Source organism: Phoenix dactylifera, chromosome 3, assembly GCF_051530095.1.
Source record: "Phoenix dactylifera cultivar Ajwa chromosome 3, Ajwa_hap1_PhDact_Kaust_v1.1, whole genome shotgun sequence".
Taxonomy (NCBI): Eukaryota; Viridiplantae; Streptophyta; class Magnoliopsida; order Arecales; family Arecaceae; genus Phoenix; species Phoenix dactylifera.
The window spans coordinates 31,137,223-31,153,246 of record NC_143192.1 but is presented as its reverse complement, the minus strand read 5'-3'; the positions used below and the strand labels follow the sequence as shown (position 1 = coordinate 31,153,246).

General features: G+C 39.6%; 1 protein-coding gene across 1 annotated transcript; it reads right to left on the bottom strand.

Annotated features, from left to right (window-relative positions):
- Window positions 1-14,744: 14,744 nt before the first annotated feature.
- On the bottom strand, window positions 14,745-15,780 carry LOC149768039 (uncharacterized). Its single transcript, XM_089929970.1, has 4 exons — window positions 15,589-15,780; window positions 15,271-15,515; window positions 14,951-15,154; window positions 14,745-14,848 (listed from the first exon to the last, which is right to left on the bottom strand). Exons 1-3 carry the CDS (start codon window positions 15,755-15,757, stop codon window positions 14,990-14,992), a joined length of 579 nt encoding a protein of 192 aa, XP_089786096.1. The 5' UTR covers window positions 15,758-15,780; the 3' UTR covers window positions 14,745-14,848; window positions 14,951-14,989.
- Between the last annotated feature and the right edge of the window lie 244 nt (window positions 15,781-16,024).

The window sequence follows — 16,024 nt, the reverse complement described above, 5'->3', positions numbered from 1 at the left end:
GGTAATTTCTAATATATTCTCCCCCATATGGTAGAAGTTTGTGATGCATTATAAGGTTTGCATGGTGCTACACTTAAAATTATCATAATGTACATGAAATCATTTAAAATTATATGAACTCAAGATCCTAAATTTATAAATTATAATCTTCAATTAAGAATCACCAGTTAATAAAATAATTACAAGTGGCCTACCTTGTGACCTATAAAATTATCAATTATTACGTCTGGCATTGTCACTCCATGTTGTGGGGTTCAACCAACTTTATCTCTGTCCTATCTGCTCGTAGTAATAAGGGAGGTGCTTGAAAGGGAAGCACTAAATTTAGTGTTTGAGCCACATTGAAAAACTATACAAAAGTTCACCAATGGAGGGAGCTTGTCCATTGAAGAGGAGGTGGCCCGTGTTTGTCCTCCTTATGTAATCCCTTATCAATGGAGGGAGCTTGTCCACTATTGATTTTCAGAGAAAGTTCAGGTTGTGTATATTTTTTCAATACCTTAGATTGTATTTACTAATAATATAGATTACAAATTTATACATTAAATATATTATATTGTTTATTCTTTTTTTGGGAAGACATATTTCAACATTGGTAGAGCTGCACGAGCCTCTCAGACTGTTCCTTATACTTCAGGCTCGATGAGTTATGCTAGGCGTAGAGCTGAATTCGTAAGTTTTTTTGAAACTCTTTGAAACTATTTTAAACTGTTCTATCATATAGCATGTATCATGATAACTAGCTTGTCAATATACTTTTTGTTGTAGATGGATGATAATGGGAGGAAGCCTGGTAAGGTGGAGTTTTATAAGATGACTCACACCCACCGAGATGACAGTTTTGTTCGGAAGGAGGCAAGAGATATAGTTGTATGTATTCATCTTTGAATCTTTCAACGATATTCTTATTAGTTCTATTATTGCCATACATTAATATGACTTTTTCTTTTGAGAGATATAGGACAGGACAACAACTCTTATTTCAGAGCGTGTCGAGGAGTCATCATCATCCGACGCGACCAGTCATGTCGAAGCTCAGGTGCTCGCGAATTATTAGACCCAGAGCGTTATGGTCGAGTGAGGGGTTATGGCGTTGGAGTTACCCCCACTCAGTGCTGAGATACGCCCCGTTCGATGCGACGTTCGCAGTGAAATTCGAACGGGATGTTGTTCATCATATGAACGCGCCTCAGATCGTAGAATTCAAAAAATTTTCTGGATCCAAATCCAGAAGATCTTTGAACTCATTAGGAAGGGAAGATTAGGATCTGAAGAGGATTGATTAAGATTCATAAAACTGAAACAAAAATCAGAAGTTATTAATTTGAAGATCTCATCTTCAAAAATTCTGCAGGTGTAGAACACCGCAGCCTGATGATCTTTCTAGATTTCTGGTTAAGCCGCACACGTGTCCGGCCTCTACAGGTATCTACACGAGGATTTAATCATATGTGATAAGATCTTACCGGAGTGCTAGCTCCTTGCAAAGACCTCTCATGACTATCAAAAGAGATGGAAGAAATTGTGCAATATACCTCTTTGAAGAAGAACACTTTCTTTTTCAACCTTGCTCGCAATTAAGGAAGAGGAGGAGGTAGCTTTGCTCGTGAATCTTTCTAACCTTGATGCCATGGAAGAAGAGGAATAAGAAGCCCTCTTTCAGCCATGGACAAGGAGGAAAGGAAGAAGCTTAACGTGGGAGGAAGAACTCTTTCTTCCTTGGGCTGAATTGATATCTCTTCCTTGATCCTTCTTCTTCTTTGCTTTCCAACACCTTGGAGGAAGAAGAAAGGGGATCCTTCACCTTGCTGCCGTGAAGAAAAGGATGTCTCCTTTTGCAGCCGTGGGAAGGGAAGAGAGGAAGAGGGAGGAGGCGTGGTGATCAAGGATGTCTCCTATGGTTCACGCCCCAAGCCTTTTATAGATGGGATCTAAGGCTTCTCCTAATCTTATTAGGAGTATGGAAATATAACCCACCCTTGGATTAATGCTAAGTGTCCAATCCTTGTGCTCATAGATGTATGATATGTGTCCACTTAATTAATTGATTAATTTTCTAATTACATTAGGACTCCTAATTTCATTAGGAGAATAATTGATTTGGGAGCATGCTTCCTACGACGCCATGTGGACTTTAAAGTCCGCATAGTGTGAACATGACTTAAGTCATATTCATCCTACCACGACATGTGGTCTTTAAAATCCGCACAAACCTCGGTTTAATCAAATTGACCCTATCATGAACCTAAATCAATTTGGGTCGAACCCAATTTGATTTGGCTCATTAAATCAGCCCAATTGCAATTCAATTGCAATCAATTTCACTTAATTCTTTTTCCATTAACTCACTAATACTTAGTGGGTTAATTCAATCACCAATCATATTGATGATTGACTTCAATTGACATTCTAAATCACAATTATGATAGTCTGACTAATTAAATCCTCTATTTGTGTGACCCCGTAGATTCTATTCTGACTGGTAGTGAGACATATTGAGATCTCCATATCAATATCACTGAAACTCCTTTCAGTGGACTAAAACGATTTCAGTTCTACTCTCAAGGTTCACTGATCACCAAGTGAATGCCTTCGAGTCTCACAATCCTCTAGTGACACCTAGCAGTATGTGGTGGCAACCTAGTAGAATAGAATGTTTGAACCTCTAGGTGCAGTTAGCGTATGATATAGTCCATCTATCATGGATCCCGACGTGATGGAGGTTATGGATATCTCGTCAAAACCCATCGTGATCCCGACGTGATGCAGTTAGCGCTGAATCTCTTCAGATATTTTGGGGCACATCTTTTTGGAGAGATTTATCCCATGCCTTAGGGGTAACAATCCCTTCTTAGAGTTTTCCATGCTGAACCTCTTCAGCACTTTCTCTATGTACATTTTCTGTGATAGGCCAAGCATCCTCTTGGATCTATTTCTATAGACCTTAATCTCCAAAATATAAGATGTTTTACCTAGGTCTTTCATGGAGAACTTCTTAGACAGCCATAACTTGACCGATGTGAGTATGGAAATATCATTCCCAATCAGGAGTATATCATCTACGTACAATACGAGGAATACTATAGCCCTCCCACTGACCTTTTTGTACATACATGGTTCTTTTTCGTTCTTGATGAAATCAAATGATTTGATCACATCATCGAAACGAGTGTTCCAACTCCGAGACGCTTGCTTTAGTCCATAAATGGATCTTTGCAGCTTGCAGACCTTGTGATCACCATCACTGGAAGTGAAATCCTGAGGCTGTTTCATATAGATATCTTCCTCAAGATATCCATTAAGGAATATAGTTTTCACATCCATCTGTCATATCTCATAATCATGATAAGCTGCAATGGCAAACAACGTTCGAATGGACTTCAACATGGCTACCGGTGAAAAGGTATCCTGATAGTCAATGCCTTTGCATTGACTATAACCTTTTGCCACCAACCCTGCCTTATAGGACTCTATCTTGCCATCCAAACCCATTTTTCTTTTGTAGATCCATTTACACCCAATAGGTACAATATCTTCAGGTGGATATACTAAGGTCCATACTTGGTTGGAATGCATGGAGTCTATTTCTGACTTCATCGTATCCATCCATTTTTTAGAGTCGATATCTAACATCGCTTCGTTGTAGGTCTTGGGATCATTACTATGATCTCTTTCTCCCATGAGGAACTCTTTCTCTATTTCCTCTGTAAGCATACCTAAGTATCTTTCAGGAGGATGGGAGATCCTACTGGATCTACGAAGTCGACGAGGTTCTTCATGTATTGGCTCAATATGAATAGGTTCACTAGGCTCAATTGCTCGTTGCTCTTTAGAGACATTCTCTTCGAGCTCAATTTTTCTCCCACTGCCTCTATCAAGGATAAATTGTTTTTCCAAGAAGATGGCATGTCGGCTCACAAACACTTTGTGATCTTCTGGATTGTAAAAATTGTATCCTAACGACTCTTTAGGATATCCAATGAAATGAGCACCAATTGTTCTAGACTCTAACTTGTCCGCCTGTTGTCGCTTGACTTGGGCTGGGCATCCCTAAATCTTGAGATAACCAAGACTTGGTTTCTTACCATACCATATCTCATACGGTGTGGTAGGAACGGACTTAGAGGGAACTCTATTCAATATGTAGAAAGATGTAAGTAGGGCATCTCCCTACAAGAATAAGGGTAAGTCAGTGAAGCTCATCATGGACCTGACAATATCCAATAGGGTCCGATTCCTCCTTTCTGACACTCCGTTGAGTTGAGGTGTTCCAGAAGGTGTCCATTGTGAAACTATACCATTTCATTTGAGATAATCGCAAAACTCTCCACTAAGGTATTCTCCTCCTCGATCGGATCGAAGAACCTTAATGAGTTTTCCTGTCTGTTTTCCTACTTCAAATCTGAATTCTTTGAACTTTTCAAATGCTTCAGATTTATGTCTTATAAGATAAACATAACCATACCGTGAGAAATCATCGGTAAAAGTAATAAAGTAGAAAAATTGACCCCTAGCCTGCACATCGAATGGGCCACACACATCAGAGTGTACTAGGGCAAGTATTTCAGTGGACTTCTCCCCGTGTCCTACAAAGGGTAATTTGGCCATTTTTTCTTGAAGGCAGGATTCACAAATCGGATATGACTTAGAAGTCAATGAACTCAAAAGCTCATATTTCTTCAATTTGTTAATTCTGTCTTCTCCTATATGACCAAGTCTGAGGTGCCATAAATACTTTTGATTTATTTCATCTCTAGATCTTTTAGATCCTATGGTACTCACTGTATGCTCAGATACGTTCACAGATACATCCATATGTAAGTGATAGAGACTGTCAATCATAAAACCACGTCCAAACTGTTTATTTCGCAAATAAATGGAAATGTAGTCTTTATTAAAATTGAATTCATAATGTTCCTGTGCTAGACAAGATACAGAAATCAGATTTCTGCTAGCACTAGGTACAAAATAACAATCTCTAAGTATCAAACTAAATCCTGACGGTAAATGCAAAGAAAATGTGCCCACAGCAACAGCAGCAACTCTTGCTCCATTGCCAACCCGTAGGATTACCGTACCTTCCATAAGCCTTCGACTTTCCTTTAGACCCTGCATGGTAGTGCACAAGTGAACACTAGAACCAGAGTCTATAACCCAACTGGAAATAGAAGAAACCGTTAGATTAGTTTCAATAATGAGCATCTTCATTGCAATGGAAACATTTTCCTTTAGGTTCGGCCTTCTTCTTAGGAACTTCCTTCTTTGGCTTTTTCTCGGTCTTCTATTTCTTCGCGTGCTTCTTCTTTTTCCTAGTAGACTTTCTCTTGGAAGTAGAAGCTAGCTCAGCAGCGAGAACTGTGCCCCTTGAACCTTTCAAGGCTCCCTCAGTTGTCACCAACATATTCAACAATTCAAGCTTGGTGCATTCAATTTTATTCATATGGTAGTTTACAATAAACTGCCCATATGAAAATGGCAACGATTGTAGGATCAAATTCGTTTGCAAATTATTGTGCATGGTCATGCCAAGCTTCTCAAGCTTCTTAAGATCTTTGATTATGGTCAAACCATGTTCATGGACGAACTGCCCATTGCGCATCTTGGCTTTGAGGAGCCGCTTAGACACTTCAAACCTCGCTGCGCGACTCTGTTCACCATACAACTCTTGTAGGTGATCAAGTATGTCCTTAGTAGTCTTTATGTTCTCATGCTGGCATTGCAATTCGTTGGACATGGATGCCAAAATGTAGCACCTAACCTTATTGTCGTCATCCAACCATTTTGCATGCATCTCACGCTGCTCATTGGTTGTTCGGGTTGGTAACACCGGGAGTTCATGGTCAAGAACATAAGCTATCTTTTCGTAACTCAAGACAATCTTCAAGTTGCGGACCCAATCTTTATAGTTTGGTCCGGTCAACATATTATTATCTAGAATTCGAACTATCGGGTTGGAAGCCATTGACATCTGCAGAAAGTAAAGATTCTAATTAAAAATTTGTATTTGACGTTAATTTATTTTAGAAACTTTTAAAACAAAATTGGATCAAATCCTTCCACTATTTCTCGGATCTCAAACACTCCTCTGGTAAAAATACGGAAACCTGCGACTTAGGGTTTCGAGTGGGGTGCTGCGGTTCCACCAATCTACATGTCACCTCACCTAACATTATTGAAGACACATAGACGATGAATCTACAACTTTTGTACAATGCTTCGTAAGCATATTGATAGTCAACTTTAAAGACCACGCAATAGCACGTATCTGGTAGGATAGTGATTACAGGTATCGATCCACAGGGATTGGGGTATAGTTGTTTTCTTAAAAATAAAAAATATTTAAAAGGAAGAGTTTGTGAAGAAAATTAAACTAAGGAATTTAATAAAGAAAATGCAATTAAAATGATATCAGTTTGGGAGAACCTAGGGCAAGGAATTCACCACTAATATCAGAACAAGGGTTATTTATATTTTATTTCGTTCTTGGATTAACATGCAAATTGGCTACAAGCCTAATAAGCATTTAAATAAAAATTCACAAAAGTAATTTGGGCATAATCCATCTTCAGTTGGCATGAAATGTCTACCCTAATCTAAGGTGGCAGCACATCGCATCTTTCCTAAGCATGGATTATCTTATATTTACTTAGTGATCATGAAGAACAGTTGTACGAACATCATACTTAAAATCACAGAAATTAAATATGATTCAAAAGAAGATATCTATTAAAAACAATAAGTTCATACAACCCCAAGAATATAAAATAAAATATAAAACCCGTGTCCCTTTGTTAGGGCTGCATCCAGCCCTAGAGAAAAGATCAGCCTTTCATAGAGTGGTGGACGGCAGTAGCAGCACAGCAGCGGGCTCCCATTCCTTCCTTCTCTTTCTCCTTTGAAATATTCCCAAAATAGCCAAACTCTTCTCCCTCCTCTGTTTCTGTGGGGTTCCGCCTGAGAGAAGATGGGAGCAGCCCCCGGTGGGGGAAGAAGGATTTCCCCCTGGTGGGGAAGGAGGAATGCCTTGGTCTTCACGTCCGACTCCTTTAAATAGACTTCCCATCTCCCTGTTCCGAGTGTAGATAAGGATCAATGGCTGCGGGATAAGGATGGAGGCTGAGAAAATTTCGGACGCTGGGAGGAAGGCTTTGTTTGGATGTCGTGAAGCTCGGGAGTTTGGCTTGATTTGCGAACGGGTTTGAACGTGAAACAGGGGAAAGAAGTTGGGATCTCGGCTGAGAGGATGTTATTCCGAAATAGGGGAAGATGCAGGACGTGGCAGACTCGGGATGTTCCATGAGATCACGCAGGAAGATGGGATTTGAGTTTATCCCGTGAAGATGGAACCAATCCGAACGGGATAAACGTGGGATCTAGCGGAAGAATTCGAAGATGATCAACGTGGATGTGATTCCGAGGGACATTGGGAGATTCGGTGGACGCTGCCGTTGGCTGAGATGAAGCTAGGAGGAAGCTGGATGAGGATAAATCGCTAAGAATGGGGAGGATTTGAATTGATCTTGAAGCAGAGGAGCAATGTGAACGTTGGGAGATTCCATGGGATCAAGCCGGAAGAAGTGGGTTTTGATTTTATCCCACGGGTCATGCTACTTTATTCCAGAACAGGGGAAGAAAAATGACGTGGAATGAGCTTGGGATTCGCTTGATTTGGAAGATGAAGATGAGATGATTTAGGAGCAGGGGATTTGAATGAATCAGTTGTTTCGTCCGAGCGGGATGAGCATGGGATTTGAGTTCATCCTGTGAGCGTTTGAGAAGATTTCGGAGGAAGAGGATGCTGGGATTTTACATGCGGACAGCTGATGGGAATTCGGCTGAAAGAAGATTGGAAGAAAATCTTGGACGATGTTATCACGAACGGGATTGGCTGGGAATTCGTGGTGTTGGCTGGGGAATGAAAAGATGAGCTTTGAACGTGTTCTGTTCGTGGAGAAGATCTCGGAAGTTGGGAGATTCTTGGTCTATTCTGTGGCTGAAGCAGAGGAAGTTGGACTTGGCTGAAGGCTCGGGAACGGCTGGATTCGGCTGGTAACAGAGGATGATGTGGATTTGTAAATAGGATAAGATTTGTTCCGCTGGGAACAGAGGAGCTGGTAGCAGGGGATAGCTTGCTGTTGCGTGAAACAAGGGAGCTCGAACGGATGCGATCGCGGATGGGGAAAATCTGGAAGAGGTTGATCACGGACGATGAGAAAGATGGAATCTTTTGCATGCATCACGGGATGAAACGAGTGTGTTAGATTGGCTTCGGAATGGGATGAACGGCTGAAGCTAGAAAGTTTGGATGCAGAAGGAGATAAGGATGTTGGGATGTTGACGCGGAATGAAGGGAACGTGGGGTGAGACGTGGAAGGAAGGTTGGATGGTTGAAGGTGTTGATCCACAGGAGGTTGATCCACGGCTACTGCTGGTTGTGATTCACGTGAAGCTCGGAATGGTTGAAGTAAAGCTGGGAAGAACGCGTGGACTCATCCATTGATAGGCTGGAATCTATCCGGAGAGATGTTGTAATGTGGGAAAGTAATGAAACGGATCTGTGAGTTGGGATATTGGGGCTGGGAGTTTGAACAAGATGTGAGAAGTGGATGGAGCTTTGGGATCTGTGCAACTACGATGGTATGCTTTGAGATCTGAAAGACAAATAATTGAAAGGATTTTATTAAAATAGGAGAATTGGATCATGTGGAAAAAGAGTTAAGTGACTGAATCAGAGGGTCTTGATTTGCGGGGTGCATGTGGTTTAGGTCCAGAAATAATCCCTAATGAACTTGACTCAACCTGCATACATTAGACTCAATCAGTAAATAAGTAAATCAAACTCGAATTAATTTATTAAAATGCAATGATGAGGGTAACACATTTTTTTTAGTTAAATTTACAAAATATGTGAATTAAAATAATGATAAGTGCTATGAATAAGATATTAATTTATGCATTATTTAACACTTATCACATATTAAAATAACATGGTCCCCAAGTCATAAGGACCTCACCTAAGAGTTATTGGATCCGTTCCTTGGTTAAGTCAGACCCACCGTATATCCCGCAAAATAAAACTGTGATTGGATCCTCACCTAACAGTTATTGAAGTCCAACCCCATCTTTACCCCACAACATCTCATGTTAATAGAGAGGTCCAATCCTCCGATGCAACTAGTCCATTGTATCCAGCCGAGACTAATCAATGCCGGAATGATCTTAGCAACTCTACTATGGTGGAAGACCAATCTGTTGGGAATTATATCCTAAATGTCAATCGTCAGCATATTGATGATTAATTTTGTAAATGAATTGACAAATTAATAAAGTATTATTTGGCATTATTCATTATTTCATCTTCAAATGAACTCTTATATGATGGAGTCCTTAGGACTTATGTTATGATAAATGAGGATTTATCTTTGAGTCCTTAAACTTGTTCGCGACCAAATGATATGTTGTTACTAGGACGACAACATTATCGAGATTAGGTCGTTGTGTGATATATACGTTGGTTGTCCTCTTAACCAAGGAGTGTGGAGACACAGGTATGTCATACAGGTGAAGTGTAGGAGTACATTTCACTGAACGTGACCAATTTCGGAACGCTCTACTGTCAAGAGATGTTCCGAGTGGATATGGGTATAAGTTTGGCCCTCTGACTTGAGACTGCAACCTGTGACTAGCAAGAAACTCATTGTACTTTGGTACCGGACTACCTGAATTTCTAATTCAGTGACGGAAGGTCACTGGGTGCAGTCAAGTACTTGCGTAGTCAGTTGTGAGTCGAGATGAAATTGACCTCTTCTGAAAATAGGAGATAATGGCTTGTGATTAATTTAGCAAAACCTTGGCCAGGGTAATTCCGGTGAGGAGTCACGGGATATCTAAAGTTAATCACATAATGGATGTACTAATTATAGGGTTGACAGTGAGCTTTAAGTCATCCTGGCATTAGGAGTCAAAGGAATTAAATTATACAGTAACCATAGTCCAGGGTTCCAGAATATTTGCTTCGCATATATTCGGCCTATCCGGACGTCGGGTACCATTGCTAGATGGTCACATCGATTAGTATAGGAAGACGTTCCTATACTACCGGCTTAGGTTCGAACCTATGAGGTCATACGCATAGAAGTTTCTAGGTTGATCAAATGGCTGATTGATGATTAAGAATCATTCAGGGATAATTTGGTCAATTCGATTGACAAATTATCTAAGCAAAAGTTGCATTATAATAATTATTGAATTATTGGAGGATTAATTAGAAATTAGATTGCTAATGAACTCAATTTGATTGAGTAATTGGGCTTAGGTTGAGCCAAATTGAATAGGATTCAATTTGGGCTGCATCAGGGTTTGACCTAATTAGATTGGGTTCAACCCAAGTAGATTGAGCTTGACCCAATTGATGGGACTTCATCCAATTAGATTGGGCTTGATCCAAATCAATTAGAAGATCTTATTTGATGAGGATTATGAGTCCAAATAATCAGAATTGGATAAGGAGAAGAATCCCTAAATTTTAGGAACTCATCCTTATTTTCTTAGAGAAGAATGACACCTTAATTTATCCCCAATATTTTCTATGCCTATCCTCTTTATTTTTGCCCAAAAATTGGCGTGAGAAGAGAGGAGGCGTGGGGCTATATTTTCTATAAAAATGGTGCCTAAAATCTTTCTAGAAAGATTTAATGAATTTCCTAATTTGTAGGGATTGCATGGCGCATGAAATAGGGTGGTCTACGGCTGAACTTTGGACGCATAAATTCCTATCTTTTAGGAATTCAAAATGCACGAAATTTGGATATGTTTATCTCCTCTTATCTACCAAACCACCAGAATTTTTTGGAAATTTTATCAGCCAAATTAGTTGGATAAATTAGGTGTGAGGCGTGGGGTGGTCTTTTAGCTATAAAAGACCCCCATGCCTTATGTTCAAGATATACCATATTTAGAGGTTTCAAAAAATTCTGAAAAAATTCTCTGAGGGCCTCCATCCCTTCTTCTCCTTTTTCCTCACGGCCATCCTCCATCTTCTTGAAGAACAATCAAAGAGTGAGTGTTTAGAAGGAGAAAGCTTCAGCCATTGCAGCGTTCCTGCGCGAGCTAGCACTCCCGCGGAAGACGATCTACCTAGGGCTTCGCGTGTACTTCTCATAGAGGCCATTCATATGCGTGGCTGTGAAGTCAAGGATCAGATCCATAAGTTTCTTTCATCATAAAAGGTATTAATCCCACATTAATATTTTATTTTGGAGTCAGGGTCTAGGTCCGATTCTCCGAGGTTTTACCCTCCTTTGGGGCTCCTCACGGAGTTATCTCCAGAATCCATTCGATGGATATTCGGAGATTAATCAGAATAGAATTTTTAAGTTTCAGATCTGATAGTTAATCATGCATAAAAGTTTTAGCATAATTGTTTAAACGATTCCGGCATAATCCTATGTGTTCTTAATGTGCTGATTTCTAGATTTGATCTTGTAAGCATGCATGAATTAAATTGTTTGATTCATTTTTCCGCTGCATTTTTGAAACTTAAAAAAAACTACGTGTGGCTTGATCCCCCTTGTGAAGGGGTACGTAGGCAACCCAATCAGGTTCAGCCATGGTTTTCAAAAAAAAAAAATTCAGCATGCTAAACACCGAAGAACCTAGGATCCCCTTTCACAATCGACTTAATATTGGGTAATCAGATCTTAGTGATTCCAACTTTGAGCTTTCCATAGAAGGTAATTGATCGATTGGCCAGGTAAGCAGGTGGGAGGCTTCCCTTACTCAGAGAGTAAGGTCCTAATTAAGTAACCACCTTTGAGCTTTTCTAGACACTAATTAGATCAATTAATCAAATATGGCTAGCTCAACATATCGTTCACTCTCGATTGATTTAGAAAGGTTTTAGGTCTCTTGGGATTTACATATAATATAACCATCTACCCCATACCAAATGTCATTCGATTTACATCTTATGTAAATGTCACATTAGTTCAGATTTACATCCTATGTACTTATGAAACCCTTTCATATATTATGTGATTACATCTTATGTAAATGACATAATTGTTTCAGTTTACATCTTATGTAAATGTCCTATAGTTTAAGGGTTTTATTTACATCTCATGCAAATAAATTTTGTTTAACTAATACATACATCTCATGCATATATTGTTTTAAACATAACCTTAAATGAGTATGAACATCATGATTACCACATGCATCTCAAGTATATTTTCAGATCTGAAACTTTAAACCTATTATGCTATTCTCTAGATTTCAGATAATGCATTACTTGATTTAAAACATTGTAATCTAATTGAAATTCTAAAACAATTTGCAAGATCATAGTAAATAAAAAATTCGCATGCTGAAAACTTCAGCAATCTGAAATTTCAGTACGCAGAAAATGCAGCAAGCATAATTTCTTTAAAAATCAGATTAAAAATGTGGTAATCATTCCTTAAGTCCTAATCATGCTCCTTAGAACCATGGCTTGGATACTACTGCTGAGATACGCCCCGTTCGATGCGACGTTCGCGGCGGAATTCGAACGGAACATCGTTCATCGTATGAACGCTCATCGGATCGTAGAATTCAAAAAATTTTCTGGATCCAAATGCAGAAGATCTTTGAACTCATTAGAAAAAGAAGATTAGGATCTAAGGAGGGTTGATTAAGATTCATTCTGAAACAAAAATCAGAAGTTATTAATTTGAAGATCTCATCTTCAAAAATTCTGCAGGTGTAGAACACCGCAGCCTGATGATCTTTCTAGATTTCTAGTTAAGCCGCACACGTGTCCGGCCTCTACAGGTATCGACACGAAGATTTAATCATCTGAGATAAGGTCTTACCGGAGTGCTAGCTCCTTGCAATGACCTCTCATGACTATCAAAAGAGATGGAAGAAATTCTGCAACATACCTCTTTGAAGAAGAACGCTTTCTTCTTCAACCTTCCTCGCAATTAAGGAAGAGGAGGAGGTAGCTTTGCTTGTGAATCTTCCTAACCTTGATGCCGTGGAAGAAGAGGAAGAAGAAGCCCTCTTTCAGCCGTGGACAAGAAGGAAAGGAAGAAGCTTGACGTGGGAGGAGGAACTCTTTCTTCCTTGGGCTGAATTGATCTCTCTTCCTTGATCCTTCTTCTTCTTTGTTTTCCAACACCTTGGAGGAAGAAGAAAGGGGATCCTTCACATTGCAGCCGTGAAGAAAAGGAGGTCTCCTTTTGCAGCCGTGGGAAGGGAAGATAGGAAGAGGGAGGAGGCGTGGAGATCAAGGATGTCTCCTATGGTTCACGCCCCAAGCCTTTTATAGATGGATTCTAGGGCTTCTCCTAATCTTATTAGGAGTATGCACTACAAAAGAAGGAATAACTCCCGGCGGTTTTTTTTGCCACTACCGACGCTTATAAGCGTCGGCGAATTCCCAGCCCACGCTTCACAAAGCGTGGGTCAGACGTCGGGTAGGTGGGCGTGGGTCGGGTTTAACCCGACGCATCAAAAAAGCTTCGTTGGTCTATGCCGACGCTTTTAAGCGTCGTTCCTTTTATAAGACTCCGACGCTTAAAAGCGTCGGCGAGAAGGTTGGCTACTATTGTGTTAGGCCGACGCTTAAAAGCGTCGTTAAAGGCGTGCCAGTTTACGTTCCGGTTGCTTTTTCCGACGCTTATAAGCGTCGGCATTAAATTTTTTTTTTTTAAAATTTTTTGTAAAAGTAATTTTTAAATACTCTGTGTACATTAAATTCTAACAAAACAAATTCTAACAAAACAAATACACTGAATCACATATATAACAAAATACGAGTCACAAACAAGAACTTTGATTACATTCATATTATCATATTTGATTACATTGTACTTCAAAAACATTCTAAAAACATACAAGTCAAATTTCTAAGTACACAATCTACAATATGTATCAAGGGTCGGCATCATCATCTCTACGAGTAGATGAAGTATCATCAACCTACGAGAAAAAAAAATATTTTAGAAACTAAAAATACGAAAGTCATCACGCTCATACAAGAATACATTATAATTACATAAAATATTCAAATAGATTTAGTTATGTACCGGAGGAGCAAATCTCTGCAAAAAGGATGAAATATGGTTAAGCTGGTCCTGCAAAGATTGTATCTTCAACTCTTGTCTTTGCTTCAACTCTGCCATATCAGTCATATGACTCTGCCTCATCTCCTCTATTCTTGTTTCATATGACTGCTTTATCTGTGCCATCTCTGTCTTCAAACTACAAACCTCTGCAGTGCTAGTACCTTGTCTGGCATCTTGGGTATATCGGCTCACTGCAGATAGCTGAGTGGGGGTAACTCCGACACCGTAACCCCTCACGCGACCATAACGTTCTGGGCCCATCAATTCAGCATACACCTGAGCCTCGACGCGACTGGCCGCATCGGATGATGATGACTCCTCGACACGCTCTGAAATAAGATTTGTAGCTCTTTCCTATATCTCTCTCAAAAAAAAAAACAGTCACATTAATATTTTAAAAAAAGTAAAATTAATAAAAAAATTGTGATCAAATAAAAAATAAATACATAATACATACAACTATATTTCTCGACTCGTCCCGGACAAAGCTGCCATCTCGGTGGGTGTGGGTCATCTTATAAAACTCTACCTCACCAGGCTCCTTCCATGCTCCACCATCTACACATACGGAAAGTATATTGGCAAACTATATATTATGATACGTGCTATATGTCAGTAAAATTTCAAATAGTTTCAAAAGAACTTACAAATTCATTTCTACGTCTCGCATAACTCTTCGAGCCTGAAGTATGAGGAACTGCTTGAGATGCTCGTGCAGCTCTGCCAATATTAGAATATGTCTGCCAAAATAAAAGCACACAGTATAATATGGTTCAATGTATATATTTGCAATCTATATTAATAATAAATATAATATAAAATATTGAAACAATATACGTGACCTGTCCTTTTTCAGAAAACCAGTAGTGAACAAGCTCCCTCTACTGCTGAGGGTATACATCAGGAGGAGTCACACGAGCAACCTCCTCCTCTGTCATACCCTCGTGCTTGAAGTCCGTCTTCAATTTTGCTTTATATTCTTTCCATTTGCGGTTGAGAGACTTTAGCACCCAATCATGGCTCTCTGGAGGGAGTACAAACTTACCCTACAACAAGATACAGAATGTTATAATAATATAGAACCTCAAAAGTAATATTATGGTAGTAAGCAAATTAACACACAGGAGGGGTCAAATTAAAAAGAACAAATTCAATTCATTACCTGTATAAGTCTAAGAAGCTCAACCTTATACGAAGGAAGCATGTCATTCCACTTCGTATAGTTGAGCGGACACAGCTGACCCTTGCGTGCAACCGATCCTAAAAAGCTTGATAGAAGACTTCCAGCTCTATTGATGGGCTGCCCCAATTCGTTGCATCGGATGATGATCTTCTCACCCGGAGGAAGCTTCCACACATCCTTTGCTTGAGTGGGTCCCCGTCTCGTCCTCACCGTCCCTTGTCCATCTATTAAAATTAAAAAGTCTTAAAAAGTTGAAGACAAATATGAACATAAAATATGAACTTTAAATCGAATTACCCTGGATCCGGAGCTCATCCTCCGGACAATCAGCAGGAGGCTCGTGCTGAGATCCTGACTCGTGCTGCTGGTGCTCACATGGCTGCTGGGACTGCAGGGACTGCTCAGAAGTAGATCCCACCTGAGAATGCTGGAACTCCACATCTCTAAATCGTCTTCCTTGGGGCATATTGTTACCTGGTATGCACAAAAAAGAATCAATATTTGGTTAAATAATAAATTTATACTAAATAAAGGGCCACAAAAAAGACTATGGTGTCCGAAAAAGCAACTTGCCAAGTTTTCTTGATATTGAATTTTTTTTGAAACCACCATCTACTAAAAAAAAGATGCAGTCACAAAACTTTGAACTACAACTGTCTCCATAGCCTGGCATACGTAACAATAGAAGTTCTTAACGACTACCTCGAATCATAGGACAATTTGTTGTAGTAGT

Coding starts and splice junctions, on each gene's coding strand:
- LOC149768039 (XM_089929970.1), bottom strand. CDS start 15,757: ATGCCCCAAGGAAGACGATTTAGAGATGTGGAGTTCCAGCATTCTCAG. Junction 15,516..15,588: donor GGATGAGCTCCGGATCCAGG/GTAATTCGATTT, acceptor TAATTTTAATAG/ATGGACAAGGGACGGTGAGG. Junction 15,155..15,270: donor AGCTTCTTAGACTTATACAG/GTAATGAATTGA, acceptor ATCTTGTTGTAG/GGTAAGTTTGTACTCCCTCC.